The sequence below is a fragment of the Dromaius novaehollandiae genome, chromosome Z, assembly GCF_036370855.1.
Source record: "Dromaius novaehollandiae isolate bDroNov1 chromosome Z, bDroNov1.hap1, whole genome shotgun sequence".
Lineage (NCBI taxonomy): Eukaryota > Metazoa > Chordata > Aves > Casuariiformes > Dromaiidae > Dromaius > Dromaius novaehollandiae.
Window position 1 is genome coordinate 22,587,354 of NC_088132.1, and position 14,690 is coordinate 22,602,043.

General features: G+C 39.7%; 1 protein-coding gene across 2 annotated transcripts in view; it reads left to right on the forward strand.

Moving 5' to 3' along the window:
- ADAMTSL1 (ADAMTS like 1) overlaps nucleotides 1–14,690 on the forward strand; it is a 462,450-nt gene that overhangs the window by 398,622 nt on the left and 49,138 nt on the right. For both annotated transcript variants that reach the window (XM_064502670.1, XM_026097815.2), the window contains 2 exons: nucleotides 5,732–5,942; nucleotides 13,135–13,314. In XM_064502670.1, the coding sequence (XP_064358740.1) occupies nucleotides 5,732–5,942; nucleotides 13,135–13,314 (391 nt within the window). The remainder of the gene's footprint in view (nucleotides 1–5,731; nucleotides 5,943–13,134; nucleotides 13,315–14,690) is intronic.

Genomic DNA, 14,690 nt, shown 5'->3' on the forward strand with positions numbered 1-14,690 from the left:
TAGGATTTGTTTACTGTAAGGAACCATATTTATTGCTGGAAGCGTATCAGAAGGTGACCCCTCACACCAGCAATCAAAATTGTCATTTCTAGAGTTGTTGCATACTTGATCTATTTACCCTCTGCTCTTTTTTAACTTCTGAGTTCCTCCCCTATCTTTCTCTAGTTGGCATTACATGAATATTGGCTCCGTGCCATGGTTAGCTATAATGGGCTGCAATGTCCATTGATACTGATAAGTCTACAGAGTCAGTGCAGGCTGCTTTTATCAACTCCCAAAGCTCCCTCATTAAACCTTTGATCTGCCTGCATGTGTTGGCCGCCCTGGCATCTCTTTTCATGGATTTCTCTCAATTGCAAGGGAAATCTGTTTTGAAGAAAAGCACATCCTTCCCCTTCTGCACAAAGATGCCTGAAAATTTTCCTGCCTGCTGCACTTAACAGTTCTGCTACCTTGTCAGATAGGTGATACTGAAAATCAGACTACAAGATTTTGTCCCTGGACTTTAGTTTGTCAGACTATCATTGAACAACTGCGCATGAATTTGTTGTTGTTGTTGCTGCTGGTGCTGTTAGTTTAATAGTACCTTACCTTTTCAATTTTATTTCTTAACCAATATGAGGTTTGTTATCAAAGATTAGTTAAGTCTCATTTTTTCTGAGTTGTGTGTCTATTTTGTATAAATTTGTAATATTCTCTCTAGTACAAACTGAGTTACAGAAGTAATGAGATGACTTCCTAGAGATTCAGGTCCACGTCTGAACCTAGGTGGAAATCTTAGCTCTCACACTTCATTTTCAAAGGAGTCTGATCTTACAGGGAGTAACATAACAGTTGAAAAAAAATGTTAGTGATAGTTTAATTCTTACCTTTTATGTCCCTTTCTTTGAAAGAAGTTTGATTATAGGGCTAGGAATGGACCCAGGAGTCCTCATCTCAATCCTGTCACCTCACAGCAGGAAACAATGCTTCCTGTAAAAGATGAACACTAAATCTCTCTGTTGTCCAAAGTTTAAGATCACGTTCTAGATAGTATTTAAAACTTGATACTGAGGATATTGAATCAACCCAAGATAGATCTTCTAAAGGCCTTGAGAAAGCTCTTCACACCTATGAAATAGGAAGATTTGCCACAAGCACAGTTCCAGACCTGTAACAGAAAAGGAAGAGAGGGAATGTGTGCACTCACATTAAAGACTTCTCAGTCTCCAGGGTCCAATACAGGATGCACAGGTTTAGAGAGGACAAGAGGAAGGCCAGTACTGATGTGTGTGACTTACACAGTCTCTCACATGTGCACATACACAGCTGCCACCCAGCCCTTGCCTACTGTGGTATGTCTCTATACAGGCAGTTGTCAGATGTTAAGTAAGATGTTTCCAGACAAACCTCTCTCCACACTGATGGATGTTTATCTTAGAAATAATAAAAGAACATTTGTATCACTTTCATATGGTTTAACCACACAAAAATTACAACAATTTCATTTTTCTAGTGCTAGTTTGGGAGGTCCTTGTGAAGAAGGCTGTTTACTTTTCCTGTGCGCTGTTTGGTTTTTCTTGGCAGTGTTTGAAGGGATTCTGTCAAGTTGAAAGTCATATATCTCTAGAAACTGTTCACTTATAACACCTAACAGCTTAGAATGCCTTTTGGATTTTTTTTTTTTTTTTTTTTTTTTTTTTTTGACATATATACTGTGCACATAGGGACTGATCCACAGCCATTGGCTCCATAGTGCTTTGGCTCAAGACTACATTTTTTTAACTTCTGCCTACATCATTTACTTTTTCCAGTCTGACTATGGGGGTGCGAGAGTGCTTTGTTCTGGAGACTCGTGGCTCCACTGGGACAGCAGCTTTAATTCTTGCAGCCTCTCCTGCCAGGAATAGTTGGTTACTAGTTGGCATAACTTTCTGGTCTAGCTAGCTAGCAGAATTATTATGTGGCTTCCAGTTCCTGTAGCAATAATAGAGAAGTTTCAAAACCAAGGCAACAGTGCATTGTCATCCCGACTGTTATTTGTAAAATGCTAAAGTCTAGAGGCTGCTATCAGGCTGAGAGTCCCGTTGTGCTTGGCAGTATATACAGAGATGGTAAGAGATCATCCTTGCTGTAGGACCAATGCCTAAGCACACCATACGGACAAAGTCCAAGAGAAAAGAAAGTATTGGTAAGATTTTGCAGATATGAAGTTGAGACACAAACGGGAAAAGAATATAATCCAGCCCTGTTTGACTCAGAGGGATTGCTTATACTCACAGACTAGCCTCTGTTTTAGCAGTTCTGGTCTCAATCATCTCTAGAGTCTATCAGAGTCCTGCTCACTTGATCCCTCAGTTCTTCACCTGAACTGCGTGAACAAAATATGACACTGCTACTTTTTATTCTGTCACAAGAGAGAAAGAAAGTTCATTTCTAATTTAAATTATGTGTATAAAACTATTTAAAAGTCCATAGTCATATTAAGTATTAGGAAGCTTTTTTTTTTTTTTCTTTTAAACAGCTTGAATTTGGTCTAGGCTAGGCTAGGCTATAGTCTACCTGAATATAGCGCTCACAAAACTAGTAACTATTAAGATATAATATCATAAAATTTAATTTAGAGTTTGCAGGCAAGATTCCTGTTTCAAGAGAATCTGCTTTGTATGAAATAACATGGTCAAGTTGTTTTTTAAAGTATCTCTGACATTTTTAGACTAATATACAGACTAATTGTGCCTGGATATAAATCAAGATTTTTCAAACTCATTCACCTTTTTTGGTGCAGTGGATCTTCACAATTGCTCTCCTTCATTTATTTGAGGGAGCTGCAAATATCCCTGTTCCAAAAGATACTAAACATGACAGCTTGTGCAAACTGTTCACTTACCTTACATGCTACTGCATGCTTAAACACATGCATAAGCACTGCTTAGTCAAGCCAAATTTAGTTGATGAGTATGTTCCATAAAACTGCAATTTTTCATTGAGCCTGTAGAAAACAGAAGTTTAAAGGATAAAATAAATAATTTTTTACAGATTATTAGTGTAATTCCTAATATGAATTTACTGATATATTTCCTAACTGACTGCTTTACCTATTCATAGAATCTGTCCATTACTAATTCCGTTTTGTTAGTTTATAGTTCCTGGAGGTACAAGAAATGTAGTGCTCTGACTGGTTGGGCTTTTCATGAACCTTTCTCCAACTTTAATCTGCTTTTATAGTTATATATAAGAGAACCTAAAGCAAAACTATTGCCTTGAGCAGTCAGACCAGGTTCATTACTTAGTTTGATCATCTTTGTGTATGGTATGTCTCCATACACCTCTCCAGTTCTTTTTTTAAAAAAAATACAAGGGGGAGAGAGGAGCTGACCTCATATTTCCTGAGCTCTCGAAGCAATTTCTTGTTTAGAGCAGGAATTGTGAACAAACTGATGTTATGGATAGGGCAGCAGATGCAACTTGCAACAGAAGATTCCAACATTAGAAAAACAAATCCTTTGTGTTTACTGAAACACAACATTTCTTTCTGGAAGAAAAAACAGACACCCTCTTCTGCAGAAGCCAGCAGCTCCAAATAGTTTCTGTCGTGTGATAGCCACTGAGTTGTGAACTGCCAGCAGAAACATTGTGCGTTTATACCAATAACAAACAATGAGTTGCTGGAGGCAACAGCTATTACCTTCACTTGAATGAAAAACACTGGCAACTGATATAACTAGCTATGTAATCCAAATAGATCCTGAAATAAGAAAATGCCTTCTTTTCATCACCTACTCAAATATCTTAGCTGAGGTTATGCCAAAAGTACAGGGTAGGTGATACCCACATTAATTCTGACTGACAATTTTATGGGAAAATCTGGTTTAAGACTCCTCTCCCAAGATCACTCCTGTGGAGAACATGTTCCAGATTATCTTAACTGGCTGCCAGATGCCACTCTTATTCCACAGCTAAATAGCTCCCCGTGCATGTATCAGACTTAAGTGGCCTTTAGTGTATTATGGCTTTGAAAGTGACCATGTTAACTGCTACCGCAGTATTCAGTTTATGTTCATTGTTGGAAAGGGTTAAACACATTTGTATGGTTGTTCCTAGGAGAACAGTGCCATGCCATTTAGGGAAGCTAGGGTAGGTGTATTTCTTGACCAAGGCTGTCATCTACATGTGAACTACGGTGTTTCTGTTTTGTGTGGTGATGCTCATGGCACATGCTGTCCTGGTATAAAATCACAGAATGCCATCAGCAGATGGAGCACAGAAGGAGAACAGTGGGATTTTTTTTCCTATTTTTGGTCCTGGACTGCTTGTTTTCTCAGTGTTAGCATCTTGGGAGGAAAAAAAAAAACCCTTACAAATTGTTTCAATTTGATGTGGATGTTACTGAAAGAGAGGGGGGGAACAAATGCACAACACAGATTCATAAAATAAGAAGTTAAAATAGTTCTAGGACTGTAGGATGGCACAACCTTGAATTATTTTTTCGATACTATGTTTACTAACATGATACATTTTAGATGCGCTCTTTAATTTCCACTGGCTTTTGCTCTCAGACTGTCAGGATGTTTTTCCTCTGCTCCTTCCACAAATCCTACTTCATACTGCTTCCATATTTTGTAACTTTCCTTGATTGTCTAGCTCTACACCATTTGGAGTCCAAAGGTGTCTTTCACCGAAATATGTCTTTTTAGTTTCTGTCTAGCTTTGTTTTCTCGAGGGGAGTTCCCTGGACTGCCCATGTCCTGAGTGTTTAATTTGCCCCCCCCAGCAATCAGTTTCAGAGCATCATGCAAGAAAGGAAGCTATTCTTCTGTGTTAGAAAAAGTGACAATACCTGGCCTCATTTTGGATGTAGGAGTGTCTCCATGTCAGTCTGCTGTTTCGTGTGAGGTTGAGGGGAAGACTTTGTCCTTATATTCTCACTGTGAATACAGGATGTTGTTTTGTACATATTTCCGCATACAGTATACCTGAAGTGCCTTCCAGTAGGGTACAAGAGTGGGACCTAGCATTTTATGCAATTTTCTCTGTCTGGCTGACAGAATTAGAAAATTTATTCAGAATGGTGCAAACATCAGAAGTCTGGTTTTAACGTGATGAATACTGGAGTATCTTTAGAGATAAAATTCAGGCTATGTTTCTGTTGGCCCCTGCATTTATTGACAATTTGGACAGCTAGCTTGAGGGAGGTTTGGCTCAATAGTAGGAGCTTGCTCAGGGGTTGAAAAGGAGTTCCTCACATCCCTATTCCATCTTTTAAGGCCTCATCACTCCCTACCTCCACAGTGAGAAAAGTCAGTCAGGAATTCCACAAAAGGATCTTCTGGAAGAATTTTCTTCCCAGGGGCCTTCACTGACGTATTCCTTTGATAGGCTTTGTTACTAGATTCCTCCTTCTGTTTAAAGATGGAAAAGAACCATCTACTTAAGTCTGTTCAGTCTTGCAATAGATTAGCCAGTCTCTTACCCATCATAGACTTATATTTAAGACCCAAAGGTGTTCGCATGATATGGCAGGACTCCCAGAGACTTGAAGTCCAAAAGCTTTTGATAAGAACTGAAAATGTAGAGGTACAGTAAATACTCTTCTCAGTTTCATCATACAGTTACCAGAAGGAACACCGTGATCAGAGAAGGGGGCTCCCTCTCATTTACTGCTCCTACACTCCATCTGTCATTGTAGAAAGAGATTGGCTAAGGTAACTTTATTCTGTACTTAAAGTTTTCTCTCCTGACCCCCTCACAGATGGGAGATTGGGAAGTGGAGCACCTGCAGTCTTACCTGTGGTGTTGGGTTGCAGACAAGAGATGTCTTCTGTTCTCACTTACTATCAAGAGAAACTAATGAGACCGTGATTTTGGCAGATGAATTGTGCTATAAACCCAAGCCATCCCTTGTGCAAGCCTGCAATCGCTTTGATTGCCCACCTTCCTGGTACCCTACAGAATGGCAAGAGGTAAGAATGCATATGTAATCTCATTTTCTGACTGTTAATTGTATGCATTACCTGCATTATCAGTGCAACATTTTAGGTTAGCCCAGCAAGAGGATTCTTTAGTCACACTGGTAAGTTATTTGTTAAAAAAACAAAAAAGTGTGAGTTTTTTCTTTTTAATGAAAACTGCATCAGAGGTAAATAATGACTATTGCTGCTTCTAATGTCACATTAATGAAAACTCTTAACTGCTGAATATAGGTTCCAAACAAAAAAGGTCTTGAGCGTAATGGTCTGCTGCCACCAGTGGTTTGGTGTAGCAATACCAGAATTTCTAGAAATGTGAAGCTGTAAAGATCAGGGAGGAGAAAACCTCTAGACCATATTGGGTACTCCTTATATTCTTAAGTAATAACTTAGTTTTAGGTGAGAAACACTCCTCATCCTCCATAGTCACAAATGAATGTTAAGCACTTCACATGAGGAACTGTATGCCCTGTTATACTAACACTGAAAATTCCTGTCTCTACAGTGGATTTATAGAAGGTTTTTGTCTTTGGAAGGCAACTTGAAAATCTTTATTTTTCTAAATCACAAATGAAATAAGCTTATTTACTGTTGCAAATGAAAACCCCTGTGCTATTCAGAACACTTAATGGTACTTATGTTGGATTTAGTACTGCGCAGGGAGAAATTACTGTGTTCTGTTGTCAAGAGGAAAGGTAAAATTTGCTGTCCAGTGGAGATGCCAGTGAAAGGCCTATTTAAACCTTAACAATGCAGTCTGAGTGCAACTTCTACTTTCTGCTGGGTGCAAGGATTTACTCCATCCTCTGAGAAAACTGTGGGCTTTTGGCACAGCGCTTACATATGCCCAGCAGGTCTCCATCTATAAAATTTGCCCATTACCTAAGAGTCAGGGAGATGTTAATGTAGTCACCTAATGAAATTGTTATATCTGTGAAGCTGTAATTCATGGAGAAGCTCTGGGCTTGGGGAGTTATCCTTGTAACCAAAATATGTTCCAGCTTGATGTTCTATCAAAGCCAGATGACTAGCCTATGGCATTAGTCCCTTGTTTAAAACAATTCAGTGATATTTAATGCTTGATTGTTAGTTTGTCTACTAAGGTTCACATATCTGTATTTGTTTAGTTGAACATCTTAATATTTCTAGTTTTACACTTGTACATTTTTAAATAGCAAACAGTATTCTGCTAACCCATGACATGATAAAGTCAAGCATTTCAAAGTTAGGGTGTGCTAGAATGAAGAGGGCCTATGCCAGTTAAAAGGCCTGTAATTAAGACGGCAGTTTTCTGTAAGTTTATCTGAACACAGTCAGAAGAGGCACATATAAGGGTACACTGAAAATTTGACACTCTGCTAACAATAACCATTGACTATAGGTCACCCTAGAAAGGTACCTAAATAGTTTCTGTTAAAGCAAGTTCCAGACTGATTTTTTTTCATGCATCAGGCATTTTCTGCAAAGTGTAAATACAGGTATTTCTGCCTGTCTATACCAATAGTTCAGCTATATTTTATACCTTCTCAGGGGCCCTCAAATACAGAGACTTGTTAAAAGGTGTAGCGTATCTTCAGGAAGCTGGAGCTCAGTGAAGTGTAAAGGCTTTAATAAGCATATTAATCAGGAATTAAATCAAAATTTTTACAACAGGTTTGATTTGATAACTAAGTTTATGAGTTAGAGTACAGTGTTAACCTCTATCATTTGTCTATCAGATAAAATGTAATTATTTACCTAAATTGGTATTCATTTTTGTTCTGTGGTAGTGTAAATTTTCTGTCATGCTTCATCTTAGAAATTAGATTAGGGCTATTTTCTCTGCTATGAAGTCTAAAACTGCTGAAGGGTACTTTAACCTTTGCATGTGATATTTATTCTGTGATTCAGTGTGGACTCACTCAGGATGGACAATAGACACAGAGACACTAGTTTTTCCCCCTATTTCAGCATATGATGGATGTAAAAGGTTTGTTGCTGTAAGCAAATTATTCCTCGATGAGTTATATAGAGAGATTTGTAGTCCTCTGGGCTAAGCTTTCTTAACAGACCTTCTGTATGAGACACTGCTTAACACGTGAATTAGGCAGCTGCTGTTATAGCCTAAGAGTTCATGTTAGCTCCGTGGGTGGCTCCTCAGCAGTCAGCTGGTTTAGTCTTATGAGTGGCATGTTATCAGTGTCACACCACGACTGCTCAGTTCACATCTTTTGTTTTAGCTGCTGACTTCTTGGTTCTGCATGGAGACAGGGTACCTGTGATGCAATTCACTGCCATAGCTTAGCAAAGGTCGGACTGTAGCTCTTCTGTTCTTACTTTTATGGGCTTTGCAGGACTGTACTTCCCATGGCCAACATAGCTCCTTACTGTGTGGGCACTGAGTACTTCCTGTGCTTACTTTTCACTGGGAGAAAACAGCATAAACAGTGCACTTCTCTATCTCCTGTCTTCTGCCTCAGTTTAGGAGAAAAGGGTACAGTGCAATCAACCAAAATGAGTTTCCATCCACTTATTCTTAAATACTTCTGTCTTCCTTCTTCGTATGACCAACCTCCCTATTGTTATTTCCACTCAATAGGAAGGCCAGGCCTCACAGTTCTGCCTCGCTAAGTTTACCTGTGGATGATCTCCATGTGAAAAACTGCACCGTCAGGCCAGTGTGTAGCACCAGGGGATTATTATAGCTGGTTGGCTAATGAAATGTGCTAGAGAAGAGGCCATCCAGACTGGATGTCGGTAGCTCAGACTCTTGGTGTTGCTTTTCAAGGTGAGCCACAGCCATCCTGCATAGCTGCCCAGTCATGAGGTGCACAGCACAGCTGTACATTGTTTCACTAGGGAGCCTCCAGGAGCAGAAATCCTGCAGAAGGCTACTTGGAAGCTAAAACTGCAAAACCTGCACTGAGAAACAAATGTCATGTTAGCTGTCCCTGAATCCCTCATCAGGGTGTGAGATGGGTTCCCTCATGTGAGGTGAATGGAGCCCCTGGAGCAGGGTGCCTTTTTCATACTAAGGACTGTCTTTCAAAGCTTCACCAGTGATAGGATGAACAGAAGGTGAAATCTGTTCTCAGTGAGTCCAATCTGAAGCCATTTCTCTGTCCTCATCTATGGAGTTCATAGTGCTTTTCTAAGCACTGCCTCTCAGTAGTTTTAAACAAAAAAACAAACAAATAAAAGATTTAAATTGCAATGCCCTGTGTTTTCTTTTCTATGGCCCTTCATGCTGGTTCAAGAAGAACTGTCTGAATTAAAGGCCTTAAAAAGCCCCAGTGCTCCTGGCAGATAAACACCCAATAATTACCAGTATTATAACATTCCAAATGTTTTTTAAAATACCTCTTTACAGATTTGAGACTGTTTATTTTCAAATAGTTCTGTTTCTCAGCTAAATCCATTAGGACATTTATCTTGTTTTCAGTAGTGTGTTTCTGGAGGAAAGTGGATATGAGCTTTCATTTTTACAAGCCCCTATAGACATCTGCTCTGCAGACCTCAAATGGGAGACATCCATTAATAAATCTTCATCTTTGTTTGTTTTATTACTCAATAAATGCAATAGTCTCTAATCCCAGTATTCTTTTTGTGTTGTTCAGTGCTATCCTTGATAGTTACAGGATAGTTAGAACAATGACTCAACAATATAGTCAGCATGGGAAAACTGGTATCCTTTTCAGATATTTTCCTAGCTGTTTTTCTCTATATTTTAAAAAAATCCTTTCTAAATTTGCAAGTGGCAGGCCTTAGAAACCAGCTGTAAGACATGCAGAGAGAAAAAATGTCTACTCCCTTTGCAAATGCGTTATCTCACTGTAGAGAAAAGATATAAGAAAAGGTTTTTGAGTGTAAAGTCAAAACTTGTGGTGTACTAATCCCACTGTGCTGAACAGAGGGTAGCACAAAATTATAACACTTGGCTGAGCTGAGGTGTAGGGAAACCCCTTCCTTGACTGCCTCTGCAAGCAGGAGGATTGACCAAACAACAACATTCTTTGAAACATTCAGCTACCTCCATGGGCCAGTAAGAGTTACATTGCAGAGCCACAAATGCCCAGCCCTTTATTTTCCATTAGTTTCTGCCCTTTTCCCAGAAGTTTAAAAAGGAGCCAGCTTTCCTGCTTCCCAAATAATGGAAATAGTGCTCTGCCTGAATCCTGTGCATAGATACCCATGAGCTTGCGCTGAGGCAGAAAGAGGGTCCCTTTTCCCTCTCTGCTTTCACTAGTGGTTATCAATTCTTTGAGGTTTTTTTTTTTTTTTTTTTTTTTGCAGATTTTTGTAGAGAAAAAAAAAATAAAGCAATGACTGCTGTGGGAGAAGCCAAGGCCACAGTTCCACCAGTAGTTTAAGATGACATATGCCAGCACTTCTACCAAAGGAGACAATAAAGTGCTGTGGGCAGCTCTTTCTTGCCCTTACAGCAACCCCACCTTATCTCTGCAGAAGTGCTGTACGGTCACACAATGGTCCTGATTAAAGCTAGCCAAAAGTATAATTCGCTCTAACCTGGATTAATTTTTCGGTCTGGTTCACTTGTGCAGTTGCACAAATGCTTATGCCAGCATATGGGAAAGGGCAGCACAAAACCAGTAATGAGTGGCTGGCAGAACTGGTATAGAGATTGTCTTCTTTAGTGCTAGCTTTAGCTTACATTTGCTTAACCTAGTTGTTAAAGTAGGCATGAATAAGTAGCAATATGGAGTGATGCAGCCCTCTAAATCAGTAACCTGGTAAAGTCTCAGATCCCCACTAAAGGGACACTGGGGCATACAGGAGCTGATTCTGCTCAGAAGGTGTAGGAGACAGGAGTATGAAAAGACACTTCACCTAGTTTGGTTGGTGGGATGAAACCACTGCACTTATCTCCTCCCTGAAATACAAGAGCACTTGAAATAGCATTATGTGATCTTTCTGAACATCAGGGAGAGTTAGCATATTATTCAGATGGGGTATGACCAAAAGAGGCTCCTCTCAGAACTACTGTTTCACACCATCTGTAAATCCAGGCAGATACTGCTTTCATTAGTTACCTCTTTTTTTGGTAACAAATGTGAGGCCTAGAACCTTCCATTAGAGAAAAATCAATGACAATTCCAGGATAATAAAAAGACTCCATGAGTCAAATATAGGTACCAGCAGTAGTTCTTGTGCACTAATCCAATACTGTCCTAGGAAAGTTCCCATGGACAATGAGGAATCTTGTTACTGTGTGTAGTGCTCTCTGGCATTTGGCAATAGAGTTCGGTGTTGAGTAGGTAATTATTCTTCCTGGAAAAAACCTGTGTGCATGACTGAAGGGCAAGAGACAAGAAAAAGATCTGTTTTGCCTTGCTCTTTCATCTGGTAGTGATGGAGGTGCAGAGAGACTTACTGGGATTTGTTTGACTGCTACAGGGAATATGTTTTTGTTGTGTGCCTACAAAGCTTAAACCATTCTGGCTCTGATATATAACTGCAGTCCTTAGGCAACCTCGAAATACTACTTTTAATCATATTTCTCTTGACTTACTCTCTCCTCAGGAATGAGCTGTCCTTGAATGAAAGGTTGATAAATGTTTTCTTTTGGTGAAAACTCAAGTATTGATTTACTTGTTTGATTTTTTTGAAAGCTTTTGAGCTTTGTATCATTCTAAGTGGGACAAAAACTGTTTTTACTCATTAGAGAGCAAACCAAATTGAATATAAATATTCTTTCTTGGCAACATTAAAATTTGGGCCGTCTGTTCTGTCTTTCAAGGAAAACATATATCCTAAAAATCAAGCTAGCATTAAAGTTTATGCAGCTCTCTCTAAGAGAGAAGGGTCTTTCATGTCTGCAAGTTTTTATAAATAATTCCTTTTTTTAACTACTTAAGTATATGTTTTAACATTTCTTCATGTGGTTTTCTACTTCATAGGCATAATTCCCCTGTTACAAGCTGTAAGCAACTCCTGTTAATTTCAGTGTAGCACAAGACCCCCTTTCCTCTTTGCTAAGAGAAGAGAAAAGGTGTTGAGCTGGCAGGACTGAGCAGAAGAACAGGAGCCTGTTACCAGCCACGGGAAAAAGCTCCTCAGGAAACAGGGCTGAGCCACCATGTTGACAAAAAAGAGTCAGGGAAAGCGCTTAAATCTGCTTGTTCAAAATTTCCTGCCTTGCATGGGTAGCAAATGAATACAGGGGGCTTATTTGCATGGAAGAGGGAGGGGAGCTGGATTCTCTGAATATGAATCACCCAGATTTGCTTTGACTCAAATAAACCTTCCTCCTTACCTTTTGGAAAGAACACACACTGCTGTCATGACAGCTGTAAATATAAAAGGGCTGCATGGTTACTTAATGGTTTATTACACTAACCTTGTGAACCAATTGTTGAGACTAACAGCAGATCATAGCTGATATACAGATTTCACATGAATTAAATATCAGAGAAATGTCATAATGCAAGACGTCTTCAAAGCTCAGAATGCAGGGCTGGACAGTTAAGCTTTAGGCTGCACTAACTGTAGGCTGTCTGCAAGTCAGGGATGAGAAATGAGAAAATTACAAAAGGAAGAAAAGGCAAAGCAATAAACTCAGGAAATTTTTATTTAACACACACACATATTTTGGGGTGGGGTTTTTTTGTTTGTTTTGAGGGTTTTTTTTGCTAATAAGTTAAATTTGAATATTTGGTTCAAGCTCAATATTTGGTTCATAGCTACTGTTATTTAACATGAACAGTAAAATCCTGGAAGTGAAGGCCTTGAATCATTTACTGCTGGAGGAGACTCTTCCACCCCCTCTAACACTTCCAATAGCACAATTAGAGCTTCAAGCAGCAGCACAGGAACCTAGATCCTCCATGTCATATATAAGTTGCTCATCCTCTAGCTGCTGGTTATAGGAAAGGACAACTTCTCCACCTGCATTTTGCAATTCTAACCCATCGTTTCCATGTCTTTTGTACAAAAGTCTGAAAACAAAATGTTTCAGAAATGCTAAAGCAATTCTCTAGATATTAACAAAATAAGCTGCTTTCACTTTCCAAAGTATTTTTTGACATTTTAAAAAGAAGTTCTGCTTTGACATGTCTGAAATTTTTGGTTATATTTTCTATTTGGCTAAAACTGTGTATTAATTTCTACCCAAATTCATAAGTAATTTTTGTTGCAAGTTGCCATGGTGCAAGGGTAATGTAGAGTGGCTGATTCCCATCTCCCGCAGTGTTCACAGACATGTGGAGGTGGTGTCCAGAAACGAGATACACTTTGCAAGCAGCGTCTGGCAGATGGAAGCGTTTTAGAGCTTCCAGAGACCTTCTGCTCTGCTCCAAGGCCAGTTTCCCAGCAAGCCTGCAAAATTGAGGATTGTCCCAATGAGTGGCTTCTCTCTGACTGGACACAGGTATGTTACTTGTATGAATGAGGTGTCCAGTGCTGGATGTCTATCTCCTTGTCTAATGGAGCTGTTTTGTGCTGTTCTTGGAGATGAAGTTCTTAGTCACTTGGGAGAAAGGATACAAACATATTTAGCCTACACAAATACCCAGTTTTGTCCTGTAATCTGTTCTTATCATCCTGGTAGGGGATGTGATCAGTAGCTCATTGTCCCCTCTCTGGAGATGGCCTCCATGGATGTGGTTTAGCCATCCAGCCAAACCATCAAGACCTTCCTTCTGGGCTAAACAGAACCCATGCTCAGAATAGTACGTGCATAGCCTTTGCTTCTGCTCATGCAAGGCATCCACAAAGAGTAATTTTTACTTCCCCAGGCTGCATGCTTTTTCTTTCCAAAGCCTGGCATTGTGAATGCAGTTCTGATGTCAATAGTCTTTTCCTCCTGAGACCTCTCCAGCCTTTCCCTATGATTCAGAGACGAGAAGGAAGAAATCACACCAGTCTGCCATAGGCGTATCATCATAGGTACACACACCAGGCCTCCAAGGTAGCATAGTCTCCTTCGTTCTTTCATTCTAGGACACCACTTTTGCTATGTTGTCTAGTTATTCCCTTCCTTCAGTTTAGGGATGGCGAAACAAACTTACTCTACTGAAGTTATTTGCACTTCCCCAGGCTTCCTTTCCAATCCCAGTTGGCTTGAGAAAAACGTCCATTATATTTATGTCAGCATAACTGAAAACAGAATGTAGTCTTTTAATACCGGTAAGCATAAAAACTGTTCCCCCAATTGCTCTCTCTGCCACTGTTCTCCTGGTTCTTCATGTGATGAGATGACTATTACCTTAATCGTGAAGGAAACCACAGTCACCTCAGGTAGCTGTTCCACCTTGATCCTTCATATGCTGATCTATCTTGAAGTTTTAGTCAAATAAACGGATGTTCTCAAGAAGTCTGCTGCCAGGACACATGTCCATTCTGGCAGAGAATATGGTAATTCTATTCCCAATCTGTTCTCCTTCACAGGAATTGTAGTTTAACATTTTTACTACATGATTTATGTTAATATTCATACAATTCACATTTTTACATGCTGACACTTTTAAAATCAAACGTAACTTCACTCTATCCTTCCTCTCTATTTCATTTGAAGGCTGTTCTTTTTTTGCTCTACTCATCCTTGTTCCCTCCCTCTCACTCCAGCTCCAGCTCCGTTCCTGTATGTATGCACCTACGTGTAACACAAACACATGTGTATAACATTGTGGACATGGGCTCCACTGAGTGTGTTGCTCTGTGCTGCCAACTTTCCAGGGCTCAAGCCACTTTCCAGCACCTTTGCAGGTTGCTCTCTGGGTCCCAGAGCCACTGGGAATAACACTG